This window comes from Aotus nancymaae, unplaced genomic scaffold (genome assembly GCF_030222135.1).
Source record: "Aotus nancymaae isolate 86718 unplaced genomic scaffold, 86718_ANA_hifiasm-v0.15.2.pri h1tg000041l, whole genome shotgun sequence".
Taxonomy (NCBI): domain Eukaryota; kingdom Metazoa; phylum Chordata; class Mammalia; order Primates; family Aotidae; genus Aotus; species Aotus nancymaae.
This window is the reverse complement of record NW_026988455.1, coordinates 19,536,332-19,550,774: the sequence shown is the minus strand read 5'-3', so window position 1 is coordinate 19,550,774 and position 14,443 is coordinate 19,536,332. Positions and strand designations below refer to the sequence as shown.

At 38.6% G+C, this 14,443-nt stretch overlaps 1 protein-coding gene across 1 annotated transcript in view; it reads left to right on the top strand.

Moving 5' to 3' along the window:
• LOC110568491 (contactin-associated protein-like 3) overlaps positions 1 to 14,443 on the top strand; it is a 241,642-nt gene that overhangs the window by 174,169 nt on the left and 53,030 nt on the right. The window contains exon 13 of the mRNA XM_021671890.2: positions 5,435 to 5,635. Within this exon, the coding sequence (XP_021527565.2) occupies positions 5,435 to 5,635 (201 nt within the window). The remainder of the gene's footprint in view (positions 1 to 5,434; positions 5,636 to 14,443) is intronic.

Below are 14,443 nucleotides of genomic sequence, written 5' to 3'. Positions count from 1 at the left end.
TATTGTGCTGACAAAAGGTTTCAAAAGTCTCATAAATTTGGACAATGCACAAATGAGTCAGCAAGCACCAAGAAAAAAGAAAACAGACAACTGAAATTACATAGGCATCTAAAATGCCTTAGCGAAGATTGCCAAAAAAATATTAAAACTTTACAGGGGAAGTTCAGAAGATTCAGATCCACCGGCACAGCAATGGGCTGAAGATAAAGACGCAGATGTTCTGCCATGAGATACCAATTATCTCCAAAATCCCTCGACTCAGACAATCAAACCAAAGTGAGAAATCCCATAAAAATGGTCTTGGTGGATACCAAAAGACTCAACCAAAGTCACAACCAGGAAGGACCTTGGCTGTCATCATTCTAAGATGGGGAAACCAAGGCTCAGAAAAGTTGGTTAGGGAAATATCTACTGACAAAATCTAGCCATGATAGAGGAATCACTAAGCTTTGGTCTTTTTTCTCCCCTAGAAAAGGTCACCTTCTCTTTAGATGCTGCATTGCTCTATAGCCAGTAATATATTCTCTAGTTGTACAAATCAAGCAACAATGATTATAAAATGTGCAGTTGCTTTGGAGCTTGGAAGTAGGCACTCTGTCTTAAGAACAAGTAAAAAGCCAGGCAAACTGAAAAAAATCAGCAAATTTTTTTAGATCCAGCAGAGAAGTGAGGTCACAGAAGAAACCACTGCCCCCCAAAATTGGAGAGACAGGCAGGCTTATATACAGAATGACAACTTTCTTCCACAAGCAGAAACCTTTGGGGAAACCGCTGTCAAGGTAGGAAAACCTAAACTTAACTGACAAATTGCTGGATGCTCAATGTGGACACACCTGAGAATTCAAAACTCCAGGAAGACCCAGTCAGAGAAGGGTCACCACAGTTCTGTGAGTTTTACACCTAGAAGCTTGACCAGGTTCTCACAGTGAGTATTGGAGGAAAATCTCCTCATGCTTCCAGAAGGAGGAGGTGAAAAGGAACCATCTTGCAGTACACCAGAGCTTTCTCTTCTTCTTAACAAGGTCTTTCCTCAAAGGAAGATATTTCACCTAAGCTACTGGTGTTTTGTTTTGTTTTTCCAGAGCCTAACCTACTGGAGGAAGGAAAATACCCACCTCTAGCCATCCTGTCCCATGTCAGGGTGGTGATGGGAGGGAGGGCTGAGAAGATCTTGCGAAGGTCACAGCCCAGAGGCACAGGCTCCCTAAACAGTCAGACCTAATCACAGGACTACAGAATCATTCCCCTTCCCACACATGTTACTTATAGTACTACAGGCCTCTTTACAGCGGTTACTTTTACCTGGTACATCACATCTAGCTAACAAGAAAAAATTTCAGCTGGACCTGTAATCCCATGACTTTGAGAAGCTGAGGAGGGAAGAGCATGAGACCAGTTTGAGACTAGTCTGAGCAACATAGTGAGACACCCACCTCTACGAAACAAAACAGGCATGGTGGCACATATCTGCAGTTCCAGCTACTTGAGAGGCTGAGGTGGGAGGATCACTTAAGCCTGGGAGTTGTAGACTGCAGGGAGCCATGGTCACACCACTGCACTCTAGCCTGGGCAACAGAGAAACACCTTGTCTCTAAAAAAAGAAAAAGAAAAAATTTCAAGGCAAAAACACACTTTGAAGAGACAGAACAAGCATTAAAAACAGACTCAGATATGGCAGGGATGTTGGAATTATTAGACTAGTACTTTAAACAACTATAATTAATATGGCAAAGGCTGTAATGGACAAATAGATAGCATGCAAGACCAGATGAACAATGTGGGCAGCCAGAAGGAAATTCTAAGAAGCCAAAAGGAATGCTAAAGATGAGAAACAGTGTAACAGAAATGAAGAATGCCTTTGATGGGCTCATTAGTAGACCAGGCACAGCTGTGGAAAGATCTCTCCCTAAGCTTGGAGAGATCTCAATGGAAACTTCCAAAACTGAAAAGCAAAGAGAAAAAAAGACTGAAAAAAAAAATCCCCAAAACCCAGAACATAATTTCTGAGTACAGTGGCACAACTACAAAAGGTGTAACATACACGTAAAGAGAATTTTAGGAGAAGAAAGGGAGGAACAGAAGCGTATTTGAAGCAATAATGACTGAGAATTTCCACAGATATCAGACACCAAATCACAAATCCCGGAAGTTCAGAGAACACTAAAGCAGGAGAAATGCCCCCCAAACTACATCAGGCATACATTTTCAAACTATAGAATTCAAAGGTAAAAGCAAACTCCTAAATATAGTCAGAGGAAAAAAGCACCTTACCTACAGAGGAGGTAAGTATTACATCAACTTCTCTTCAGTCATCATGCCAACAAGAAGAATGGAGTGAGATATTTAAACTGTGAAAGAGAAGAAAAAAACAACCCAGCAACTTAGAATTCTTTATCTTACCAAATTCTCCTTGAAAAGTGAAAAAATAAAGACTTTCTCAGACAAATGAAAGGGTCAGTTCTCCAAAAAGAGATAACCTTAATATGTATGCTCCTGACAAGAGAACATGGTGGATCTTCTTTTTTCTTCTGGGGCGTATAGGAATGGGTACGCCAGATGCTGGGAATTTCATATGATATATTGAGTAAATTTCATTATTTACATGCAGGCAATTCCCATTTACGATGGTTCTACTTACAATTTTTTGACTTTACTCTCTGAAAACCATATGAATCCCTATTTCAAGTACCCATACAACCATTATTTTTTTACTGTCAGTGCAGTATTTAATAAATGACAGGAGATATTCAACACTTTATTATAAAATTGGCATTGTGTTAGATGGTTTTGCCCAACTCTAGAGTGATTTAAGTGTTCTGAGCACATTTAAGCGAACTGAACCAGATTGAGCTAGGTTCAGTAGGTCACATGTATTAGATGCATTTTTAATTTATAATAAGTTTACCCAGCTGCAACTTCATCATAAGTTGATAAACATCTGTACTGCTAATTCCATTCGAAATCATGAAGTTAAATTAGCTTTATTTTCAAAGTCGAGTATTTATTTGAGCTACAGGAGTGAAACAGGGATCAACGTATCATAGTTACCCTCCTCCTGGGCCGTGAGACACCCTCCAGTGAGTCAGAACACACATGTTGTCTCCGACTCAACCACACCTCTGATCCCCTTTCCACATTTAGCCACTGTTATAATTAATCTGCTCAGGTCCAATTCACTTGAGCCCAGGAGGTCAAGGCTGCAGTAAACTGTGAAGGTGCCACTGCACTCTAGGCTGGGCAAAAGAGGGAGATCCTATCTCTAATAAAAAAGAAAAAGGAAAAGAAAAAGAAAAAGAAAGGGTTATATTAGATGCTCTTGAAGATCCTTTCCAGTTCCTATGTGCTTATAATCTATTGAAATAAATTGGGAGCATCAGAGAAACCACAATGGTCTGCATCTTTCTTTGGGTCTTTTACTACTGATATTATAAGGAGAAGTGAGTCAAGTGGAATTTTATAAACACAAATGCATATCCTATAATGTCCCTGGTTACTATTCTCTTCAGAAAAACAGTTTTACACATGTATTCTCAACAGTTCCCTTCTGAGTACTGAGGACATTTCTATTATTACATCCTTAACCATGTGTGACTGCAAATCTATCATACTGACCACCAGCCTATGTGAACTACTCTGGACCATCATTTCTCTCCTACTGTGCTACAAATATGAACACATGGCCAAAAATGGCACGTGACTGATCATCTTCTGTGCCCAATTTAGTGCTCCAAAGGTTTTTCTGTATTTGATTCAGTTGATAGGAAAACTCTGAAGGTGAGAGTAGGTGATGTGCAGAGTAACACCAGGTAGTGAAAATTCTAAAGTGAGGCCAGGCGCAGTAGCTCACACTTGTAAATCCCAGCACTTTTGGAGGCTGAGGAGGGTAGATCATCCGAGGTCAGGAGTTCGAGACCAGCCTGATCAACACGGTGAAACCCCGTCTCTACTAAAAAAATACAAAAGTTAGCCAGGTGTAGTGTTGTGTGCCTGTAGTCCCAGCTATTTGGGAGGCTGAGACAGGAGAACTGCTTGAACCCAGGAGGCAGAGGTTGCAGTGAGTTGAGATAGCACCACTGCACTCCAGCCTGGGTGACAGAGCGAGACTGTCTCAAAAATAAGTAAAATTAAAATGCTAAAATGAAAAAAATACTTAGACCAATATTAAAGGAAGAACCATGAAACTGAAATTGCTGTAGGCACACTTAGAGCCTCCTTTGGTGATCAGAGTGAGCCGAGTGATAATTTAATTTAAAATTGCATTCATTATTTAAATTTGCAGATTGTTTCTGTACTTGTAGCTCATTTGTGGATATCACACCTTGGCTCTCCATGGTCTGTTACTAAAGAGATATTCCAGTAGCACGGCTGGTTTCCTTGTCCTTCTTTCCTCTGATCTCTGTTGCTCTGTTGTTGTTGTTGTTATTAGGTGTGTGTACGTAACAGTAAGGCTGTGAAATGTGTCTTACGCACGTTTAGAACCCAAGCCATGAAAAATCCTGAGATGTGAAGGGCTGGGAGGGTGATTTCTCAATGTAAAATGTATTACATTGTTTTGCTTCATAGTTCTTAAAAAAATCCCCATATGAATGTTTCTTAGTCCCTCCAGTTTGGAAAAGTTTTATGTAAAATGTCCATTATTCTAAACATGTCTTTTTAGATGTTAAAGGACCAGACAAGCACCAGCATAAGTAGAATTAAATCGACTTCAAGTCTGGTGGGAGGTCTATTGTTGGGAACAGTAAAGAACTCAAGGTGTGCTTCTTCCCTTATGAGATTGTGGAATCGTTTTGTTTTTATTTCATCAAAACAATATAATTAATCAAGTGACAGAGATACATCAGAAGTTATGTCAGCAGGCAGTCAGATGTCCAGGGTCACAGTCTGGAAAGTGCTGTTAGAAGCTCTAGACCTGTGATTCCTCCGGGCTTGGTCACTGATGGAGAAGCTGACACAATTAAACCACTTTATTTTAATAGAGCTGCTTCCTATTATACCCGGGAGTATGTGGGTCACATCGTCCCAATATATATCCTTTATAAATGTATTTGATAATGAGAGAAGTAGAGGCACACACAGATGAGAAAAATGCAGGTGAGTTTAAAAAGATAAAGGTGAGGGCAGTAACAGTTTAACCCCATGCTTGTGTTGACGTAAAAGATGGTTTTAACAACTAAAAAGTTATTGCCTACCTGACATATTTTTAGGTATGACGTCACAGAGGTCTGATGATCAGTTCTCCTGATATGCTTTGTCTTAGAGGCTTTCTGGCTCAGTACATTGTTATACGAGTCCAGCCCCTCAAATCGGGCCAAACATGCAGTCATGCAAATTTCAATTAAAAGTTAATTCACACAGAAGACGCGTCTGCTTTGCCCCTTCCCGCCGGCCTCTGCCGCCCAGTGATGCCTCTCCTTTGCCCGTTTCTGCTCAGCAGACGCCGCGTGGACCGTGGTGCGGCACGGCGGCCCCGACGCGGTGACCGTCCGAGGCGCCCCCAGCGGACGGCCGCGCTCGGCGGCGTCCTTCGCGTACGCGGCGGGCGCGGGGCAGCTGCGGGCCGCGGTGGGCCTGGCGGAGCGCTGCGAGCAGCGGCTGGCTCTGCGCTGCGGGACGGCGCGGCGGCCGGACTTGCGAGGTAAGCGCCGCAGGTGGGGGCTGCAGGGGCGCGCGGGGCCGAGGCGCGGCCGGAGATGCGTTTCCAGGGAGAAAAGGCTTAGTTCAAAGCCCTGACCGCTCTGTCTCTTCCCGTTCTTGACTGGACTAAAGAGCAACCAGGAGCGCCCTCCTGACCTTTGATAGACGTTCAGCGTTGTCCTTTTTTATCCAGGGAAATTCTACTAATAACTTAGGAATTAGCTTTCCGTTCACAGTGGGGATAATGGCTGTAGGGCAGGATAGGTCTAACAGTTTTTCATGGATACCAGTGGGAACCAGTAACCTCCTTACTCTTGGACTCCAAGTCTTCTCTGCATCTACCTGGAACTGTTGTTTCCTCCCTTTAGATTATTTCAGTATGCCTTTCCTCAGCCCCACCACTGTCACTTTGGTTTAGGATGAAATAATTACTAGAGTTATTACAGATGTTTTCAGTGGGTCTCTCATTTTTCCGAAATTATATCTTGAGAAATGTATACCTCAGTCTTCATAAATGGAAGTAATCTTTAGGAAACTCTGCATCAAAACCCTCTTCTCCTAAGTCAAAGGCCAACTTCTCCCTCCTTTCCAGAATCCCCATGGTTCCCTGCGGAACGCTCCACTGCTCCCCAACATAGCTTCCATATGGTTTCTTGAAAGCACTTATTATTACTAATTATAGGTAAATACTGAAATTTGCCTTTTTTTTTTTTAATTTAGCAATCACAAATAGTATATAGTTGGGAGGATCACTAGAACCCAGGAGGTCCAGGCTGCAGTGAACTGTGATTGCTCCGCTGCCCTCCAGCTTGGGCAGCAGAGCAACACCTTGCCTTAAACAAACAAAAAAGTATTTATCAGTAGCATAATAAAGCCACTGAAATCAATTTCACTCTTAAATTTTCAATACAAAATTTTCTTTTGTTAAGTTGCAAAGTGGTGTACCAGCTCGGTTGGGAGACCCCCACCCAGGCGGCGCTGAAGGTATCGAGAGGCAGACACCCAGATGGCACAACAGAGTGCGTCTATCCTGGGGACCGACAGCCTGAGAGCCTCTGGGGCTGACAGCTCTCCAGGCTGAAGGCTCGAGCAGATTCTCATCCACGCATTATTTGCTCTTTGAGAGGTGATTCTTACTAATACACAGGCTCTATACATTTATACATAACTCAAGAATAAATACTAAGCAGGCAGCACTAATTACAAACTAAAAGGTATCCTCCACAGAGCCATGGGAGCAGGGTAAACTTAATGTTTCTCAACAGTGGTGTATGACTGTCCCCTGAAGGTGGTTTGTGCAGATCCACCAACCCATACCTGCATTGGCTTCCTAATCTGTCCTGGCCAATCAACCCCTGGAATATACCAGATCGTTTTCACTATCTGGATGGCCTTCCCATTCCCTCAACCCCTGTCTGCCTTTCACCTTCTTAAATCTTACCCACTGTGCTTGACCTGTGTAATCTGCACCTCGGTCCCTTCCCAGGGTGATGACTCTGTCCTTTGGATGCCTGCCAGCCAATTTGGCCTAGCAGAAAGAGCAAAGATCTCATTGTATTCACAGTTTGAAGGTCAAATGCTAAGTCTGTCACTTAGAAGCTGTGGAAATTTCAGACTCTGTTTCCTCTTCGATGAAGTGGACCCTGTAGTATGGATCTCTCGGGCTTTCTTTTATAAATGAGATAGCCTACATAAGTTCAGTAAGTACGAAACTCTCATTCCCAGTTCTTCAGTTTTTAAAAGTTGGCATTACAAAACTTAGTTATTTGTTAGTTCATTTCTGTTGAATTTTAATCAGTGAGAAAGATAGTTACAGAAAACTAAGCCAGGAGTATGGAACAAAATATACTGGATTGGTTAACCAGGGATGCAAGGCAAAATGAAGGCACTGAGCAATCCGCCAGGGAGTGAGCATCTAATGGAACCAGAAAACCAGAGCCCCTAGTGAGTCAGTGAGAAGCACCTCACACAGGGACTAGTCCATAGTCTGGACACTGCACAGGTCAGCAAGGAAATTCTCCCAACAGGGCTAGTATTTAATTAATGTGTTTACTAACTATTACCTGTTTGGCTTTATTTCTAGACATAAGGATTATTCTAAAACAGCAAAAACAAAACATTTTAATTTGGAGAATCAATGGTTGAAAATGAAAAGAATATGACTGTGTGAAACTACTCAAGGAACAAAACAGTGTTCCTTTTCTATACATACTCAATAGATAAGCATTCCTCGTTTGTGTGTCTTATGACCGCCTCAGCAAAGCTGCCACTGGAGAATTTTAAATATAAACGCAATTTAGACAAACATTGAAGCTGGACCCTATATTTCTGGAGCTCTTGTTTAACATAGGGGTGAAATAGGAGGATATAGCATGGCCTAAATTTCCTTTATGATAAGGGATCTGACATGCTTTGCCTTGCTAGTGGAAACAAACAGATCAGAAGGAACTTTAGTCTTATACTTCACTACACTGTAAAATGAAGTAACACCTGATTCTGAAATTGCATTGATGCTGGCGTACTGTGTCCTATAGCCAGGAATGATCGTTTAATTGGTCTGAAGTGCAGCCTTGGCTTTGGAATTGTTAAAGAAAAAAAATACCCAGGTGATCTTTTGGAAACTACTGGGCTAGGGGCTAAAATAACACAAGAAATAGAATATTCTAAACCAGTCAGTGATAATTTTCCTATGAAAAGAGAATTTTAAAAATTTTTTGTGAGATAATTGCAGATTTCCATACACTTGTGAGATGTAATAGAGAGAACCTGAGTAGCCTTTAAGCAATCCCCCACCACCCCAAGGTAACATCTTGTAGAACTGTAGTGCAATATCACAGCGAGGATACTGACATCCATACAGTCAAGACACACAGTATTTCCATCAGTACAAGAATTCCTCCTATTACCCATTAATAACCACACCTACACCCTCCTTCCTCCCACCCACCAGTGTAAAACCCCTGGCAACTATTAATGTGTTCTCCATTTCTATGGGGAGTTTTAAATTTCAATAGTGTTATGTAAATGAAATTATATAGTATATACTCTTTGTAATTGAGTTTTTTTCACTCCATGTAATCCCCTCTAGATTCATTTGCATGGTTGTGTATATCAGTAATTTGTTCCTTTTCATTGCTGATTAGTAATTAGTGGCATGGATATACCAGAGTTTGTTCACTCATTGAGGAGCACTTGGGTTGTTCATTTACAGTCTGGGGTAATTATGAATAAAACTTTTATGAACATTGTATACAGGTTTTATGCAAACATACGTTTTCATTTCATTTCTCTGGCATTAATGCCCCAAAGTGCAACTGGTAGGTCATATGGCAATTGCATACTTAGCATACTTAGTTTTATAAAAAGTTGCCAAATTGTTTTCTAGAATGGTTGTACCATTCCCCTCAACAGTGTATGAGGATTTCATTTCCTCCACATCCCCATCAGCATTTGGTGTTGCCAGCATATTTTAGCTATTCTGATAAGTATGTAGTAATGTCTTTATCGTGGTTTTAATTTGCATCTCCCCGATGTCTAACAATACTGAGCATGTTTTCATGCTGCTTGTTTGCCATCTGTATATCCTTTTCAGTGAGATAGGCATCTGCACATGTTTTTGTTGTTGTTGTTCCATTTTCTGATTGGATTGTTTGGATTTGTTTATTTTGTTTTGTGACTGCTGAATTTTCGGTTCTTTATATATTCTAGTTACTAGCCCTTTGTTGGATGTGTGATTTGTGAATATTTTTTCAAACTCTGTTGCTTGCCTATTTGTTGTCTTAACTGGATTTTTTTAGAACAAAAGTTTTTTGATGAGATTCAGTTTATCATGTTTTCCTTTTAGATTATACACTTTGTGTCAATTCTAAAAATTCTTTACCTAACCCTAAATTCCAATTCCAAAGATTTTGAATATTTTTCCTAAAAGTGTTGTAGTTTTACCTTTTACTTTTAATTCCATGCCCTCTTTTGGGATCCATTTTATGTAAGATGTGAGAGTTGATTCTCTCTCACGCTCTCTATGAATGTTGAGTTGCTCTGGAACCATTTGTTGGAAAGATGATCCTTCCTGCATTGAATTGCATTTTTAATAGTGTTAAAAATTGGTTAACGTATTTGTGTGGTGGGTCTGTTTCTGCATTCTTTATCTGTTTCATTAATTTATATCGTTCCACCAATATCACCCTGTCTTGAATAGCTGTATAGCAGGGTTGAGTTATTCCTCCTGCTTTATTTTTCTTTTTCGAGATTGTTTAATTAAGCTATAACTTGCCTCATTCTGTATAAATTTATGTCAACAAAATCTTGCTAGAATTTTGATGGGAATGACATTAAATGGATAGCTCAGTGTAGGGAAAATTGGTGTCTTTACTATTTCAAGTCTTCAAATCCATGAACATGAGGTAACTTCATTTATTTGGATCTTTGCCTCAGCATTTTGTAATATTTAGCATCCAGAGATTATATGTTTTATAAGTATGCCTAGGCATTTAGACAGTTTCTTGATTGATTCAAAGTTCTGTTGTGCTTTAAATTTCTATTTACATGGGTTTATTATAGAATATAGGAATATAATGATCAGTGATGATGAGCTTTTTTCATGTTTGTTGGCTGCATAAATGTCTTCTTTTGAGAAGTGTTTGTTCATATCCTTTGCCCACTTTTTGATGGGGTTGTTTTTTCATGTAAATTTGTTTAAGTTCTTTGTAGATTCTGAATATTAGCACTTTGTTAGATGGCTAGATTGCAAAAATTTTCTCCCATTCTGTAGGTTGACTGTTCACTCTGATGACAGTTTCTTTTGCTGTCCTAAAGCTCTTTAGTTTAGTTAGATCCCATTTGTCAATTTTGGCTTTTGTTGCCATTGCTTTTGGTGTTTTAGTCATGAAGTCTTTGCCCATGCCTATGTCCTGAACAGTATTCCGTAGCTTTTCTCCCAGGGTTTTTATGGTTTTAGGTCTTATGTTTAAGTCTTTAATCCATTTTGAGTTAATTTTTACATAAAGTGTAAGAAAGGTGTCCAGTTTCAGTTTTCTGCATATGGCTAGCCAGTTTTCCAAACACCATTTATTAAATAAGAAATCCTTTCCCTATTGCTTCTTTTTGTCAGGTTGGTCAAAGATCAGATGGTTGTAGATGTGTGTAATGCTTTTACACTGTTGGTGGGAGTGTAAATTAGTTCAATCATTGTGGAAGACAGGATGACGATTCCTCAAGGATCTAGAACCAGAAATACCATTTGACCCAGCAATCCCACTACTGGGTATATACCCAAAGGATTATAAATCATTTTATTATTAATACACATGTACATGCATGTTTATTACAGCACTGTTCAAAGTAACAAAGCCTTAGAACCAACCCAAATACCCATCAATAATAGACTGGATAAGAAAAATGTGGCATATATACACCATGAAATACTATGCAGCCATAAAAAGGATAAGGATGAAGCTGGAAATGGATTTTTTTTTTTTTTTGCAGGGATATGGATGAAGCTGGAAACCATCATTCTCAGTAAACTAACACAGGAACAGAAAACTAAACACTGCATGTTCTCGCTCATATTGAACAGTGAGAACACATGGACACAGGGAGTGGAACATCACACACCGGGGCCTGTTGAGGGGCAGGGGGTTAGGGGAGGGATAGCATTAGGAGAAATACCTAATGTAGATGACGGGTTGATGGGTGCAGCAAACCACCATGGCACATGTATACCGTAACAAACCTGCGTGTTCTGCACATGTATCCCAGAATTTAAAGTATAGTTTAAAAAAGAATGGATCATAAAAAAAAGAGTATAGAAATATAATTGTTTATACTGATCTTATATCCTCTTACTTTTTTTGAACTTAACTTTTTTTAAGATTCCTTGGGATTTTCTATATGGGAAATCAGGTCATCTGCAAATAGAGTCAGCTTTATTTCTCCCTTGTCAATCTATATGCAGATAAATTATTTTTCTAACTTTATTGCAGTAGCTAGACTTTCAGTACTAGGTTGAACTGGAGTGGTGAGGGCAGACATCCTTGCCTTGTTTCCTGTCTTAGGGGGAAAGCATTCATTTTTTTTCCCTATGTTATGTTGAGGTAGTTCCTAGTAGTTTTAATCCTAGTTGGCTGACAGTTTTTATTTTGAAAGGACATTGGACTTTTGTCAAATGCCTTTTCTGTGTCAATTGGTATTAACATTATATTTCTTCTTTTGTCCGTTGATGTATTAAATCAGCTTTGCATAATGAGAGCAACTCCCATTTGGCCATAATGTATAATTTAAAAATACATTTCTATTGTATTTTAAAATTCTAACGAGTTTGGTTTGTTAATATTTTACTGAATATTTTTGCATTCAAATTCGTGAGAGATACTGATAATGTAGTTTTCTTTTTTTCATATTGTTTTTATCTGGTTTCAGTAACAGGACAATACTGCCTACATAAAATGAATTTGGTAGCGTTCTATAATCTTCTGTTTTCTAGAAGAGATTATGTAAAATCGACTTTAACTTTTCTTTAAACATTTGGTAGAATTCTCCAGTAAGGCCCATCAGGGTGGTTCATGCCTGTAATCTCAGCACTTTGGGAAGCCAAGGCAGATGGGTCACTTGAGGTCAGGAGTTTGAGACCAGCCTTATCAATATGGTGAAACCCCTTCTCTACTTAAAACACAAAAATTAACTGGGCATGGTGGCACATGCCTGTAATCCCAGCTACTCAGGAGGCCGAGGGAGGAGAATTGCTTGAAACCGGGAAGTGGAGGTTGCAGTGAGTGGACATCGAGCCGCTGCACTCCAGCCTGGGTGACAGAGCAAGACTTTGTCTCAAAAAAAAAAAAATCAGCTGGGCGTGGTGGTGCACATCTATAATCTCAGCTACTCAGGAGGCTGAGGCAGGAGAATTGCTGGAACATGGGAGGCAGAGGTTGCAGTGAGCCAGGATCACACCACTGCATTCCAGCCTGGGCAACAGAATGAGACTTCATCTAAAAAAGAAAAAGAAAAAAAGAATTCTCCAGTAAAACCACATGGGCCAAGAGATTCTTTTTTTTTTTTTTTTCCGTAATTTTATATTATGAATTCAGTTTTCTTAATAGTTATAATTACTTAAATTACCTATTTCATGTAAGGTGAATTGTGGTCGTTTGTACTTTTTGAGAAATTGATCCATTAATCTAAATTATCAAGTTGATTTGCATAGAATTATTTATAGTATTTTCTTATTGTTAGTTTAATGTTTGCAGCATCTGTAGTGATATCCACTTACTTTCTCATATTCATAGTTTGTCTCATCTCTTTTTATCTGTCAGTCTTGATAGTTTTTCAGTCTTACTGTTTTTAGAAACTAGATTTTCATTTCATGATTTTCTCTATTATTTTGTTTCAAATTTTATTGACATCTGCTCCTCTCTTTGTTATCTCCTTCCTTTAGCTTGTATGAGGGAATTTTACCTTTTCTTTTCCAATTTCTAGAGGTAAGAACTTACATTATTGGCTTCAGGGTTTTCCCCTTTCCTAATATAAGCATTTAGTCCTAAATTTTCCCTATCAACACAGTTTTTTCACATTTTGATATGTTGTATTCTCATTTTCATTTAGTTTCTCATGTAGTTTCATTTTCATTTAAGTATTTTAATAAATTTCTTTGAAGCATCTTCTTTGACCTATAGCTTATTTAGAAGTATATTTTTAAAAATTTCTAAGTGTTTAGTGATTTTCTTTTTGCCTTTCTGGTATTGATTTCTGGTTTGATTCCATTATGCTTAGAGAATATATTTTGTGCGATTTTAGTTCTTTTAAATTTGTTGTCTAGTAGTTCTATCAGTTGCTAAGAGAGACATTTTGAAATCTGTACTGTAATTGTGGATCTGTTTATTTTTCCATTCCGCTCCATCAGTTTCTTATATTAATAGGCTTTATATTTTTGAACAATTTTAAGTTTACATAGAAATTGAGCAGAATGTACTAAAAGCATATGATTTTTATTCTTTAGCTTGTTGGTCTGATGGACTATATTAATTTTAAAATGTTAAAGGCACACATGGTGTAAATCACATTTGTTGTGGTGTATATTTATTTTTATACATTGTTGGATCCAATTTGCTAATATTTTTTAAGGATTGCTTCATCCATGTTCAGGAGAGGTATTTGTTTGCAGTTTACTTTTTTTTGTAAGGCTTTGCTGGTTTTGGTATTAGAGTAATGCGGGCCCATAGAATGAGTTAAGAAATAGTTATTTCTGCTTCTCTTTTCTGCAACAGATTGTGGAAAATTGATATCATTTGTTTCTTCAATGTTGATAGAATTCACCAGTGAATCATCTGGGCTTGGTGCCTTCTGTTTGGGAAGGTTATTAATCACTAGCTTAGTTAAAAAAATTTTTTTCTATTTTGAGACTTTCTCTTTCACCATGTTTTATTATTTAGAAATGTGTTTTTAAATATTTTAGTATTTGAAGATATTTCAGTTCTCTTTCTGCTATTATTAGTTTAATTCCATTCTGATTCAAGAACATACCTTGTATGATTTCTATTCTTTTGAATTTGGTAAAGTGTTCTATGGCCTATAATGTGGTTTAACTTAATGAATTGTGTATTTGTATTTGAGAAGAATGTGTATTCTGCAGTGGCTGGATAAAGTATTCTATAATGCTAATTGAATTCTCAAGTATTCACTTAGATCCAGTTGATTGATGGTGCTGTTCAGTTCAAATCTATCTTTAATGATTTTCTTCCTGCTGAGTCTGTCACTTACTCATAGAGGAATGTTGAAGTCTCCAGTGGCAATAATAGATTTGTCTCTCTGTCCTTGC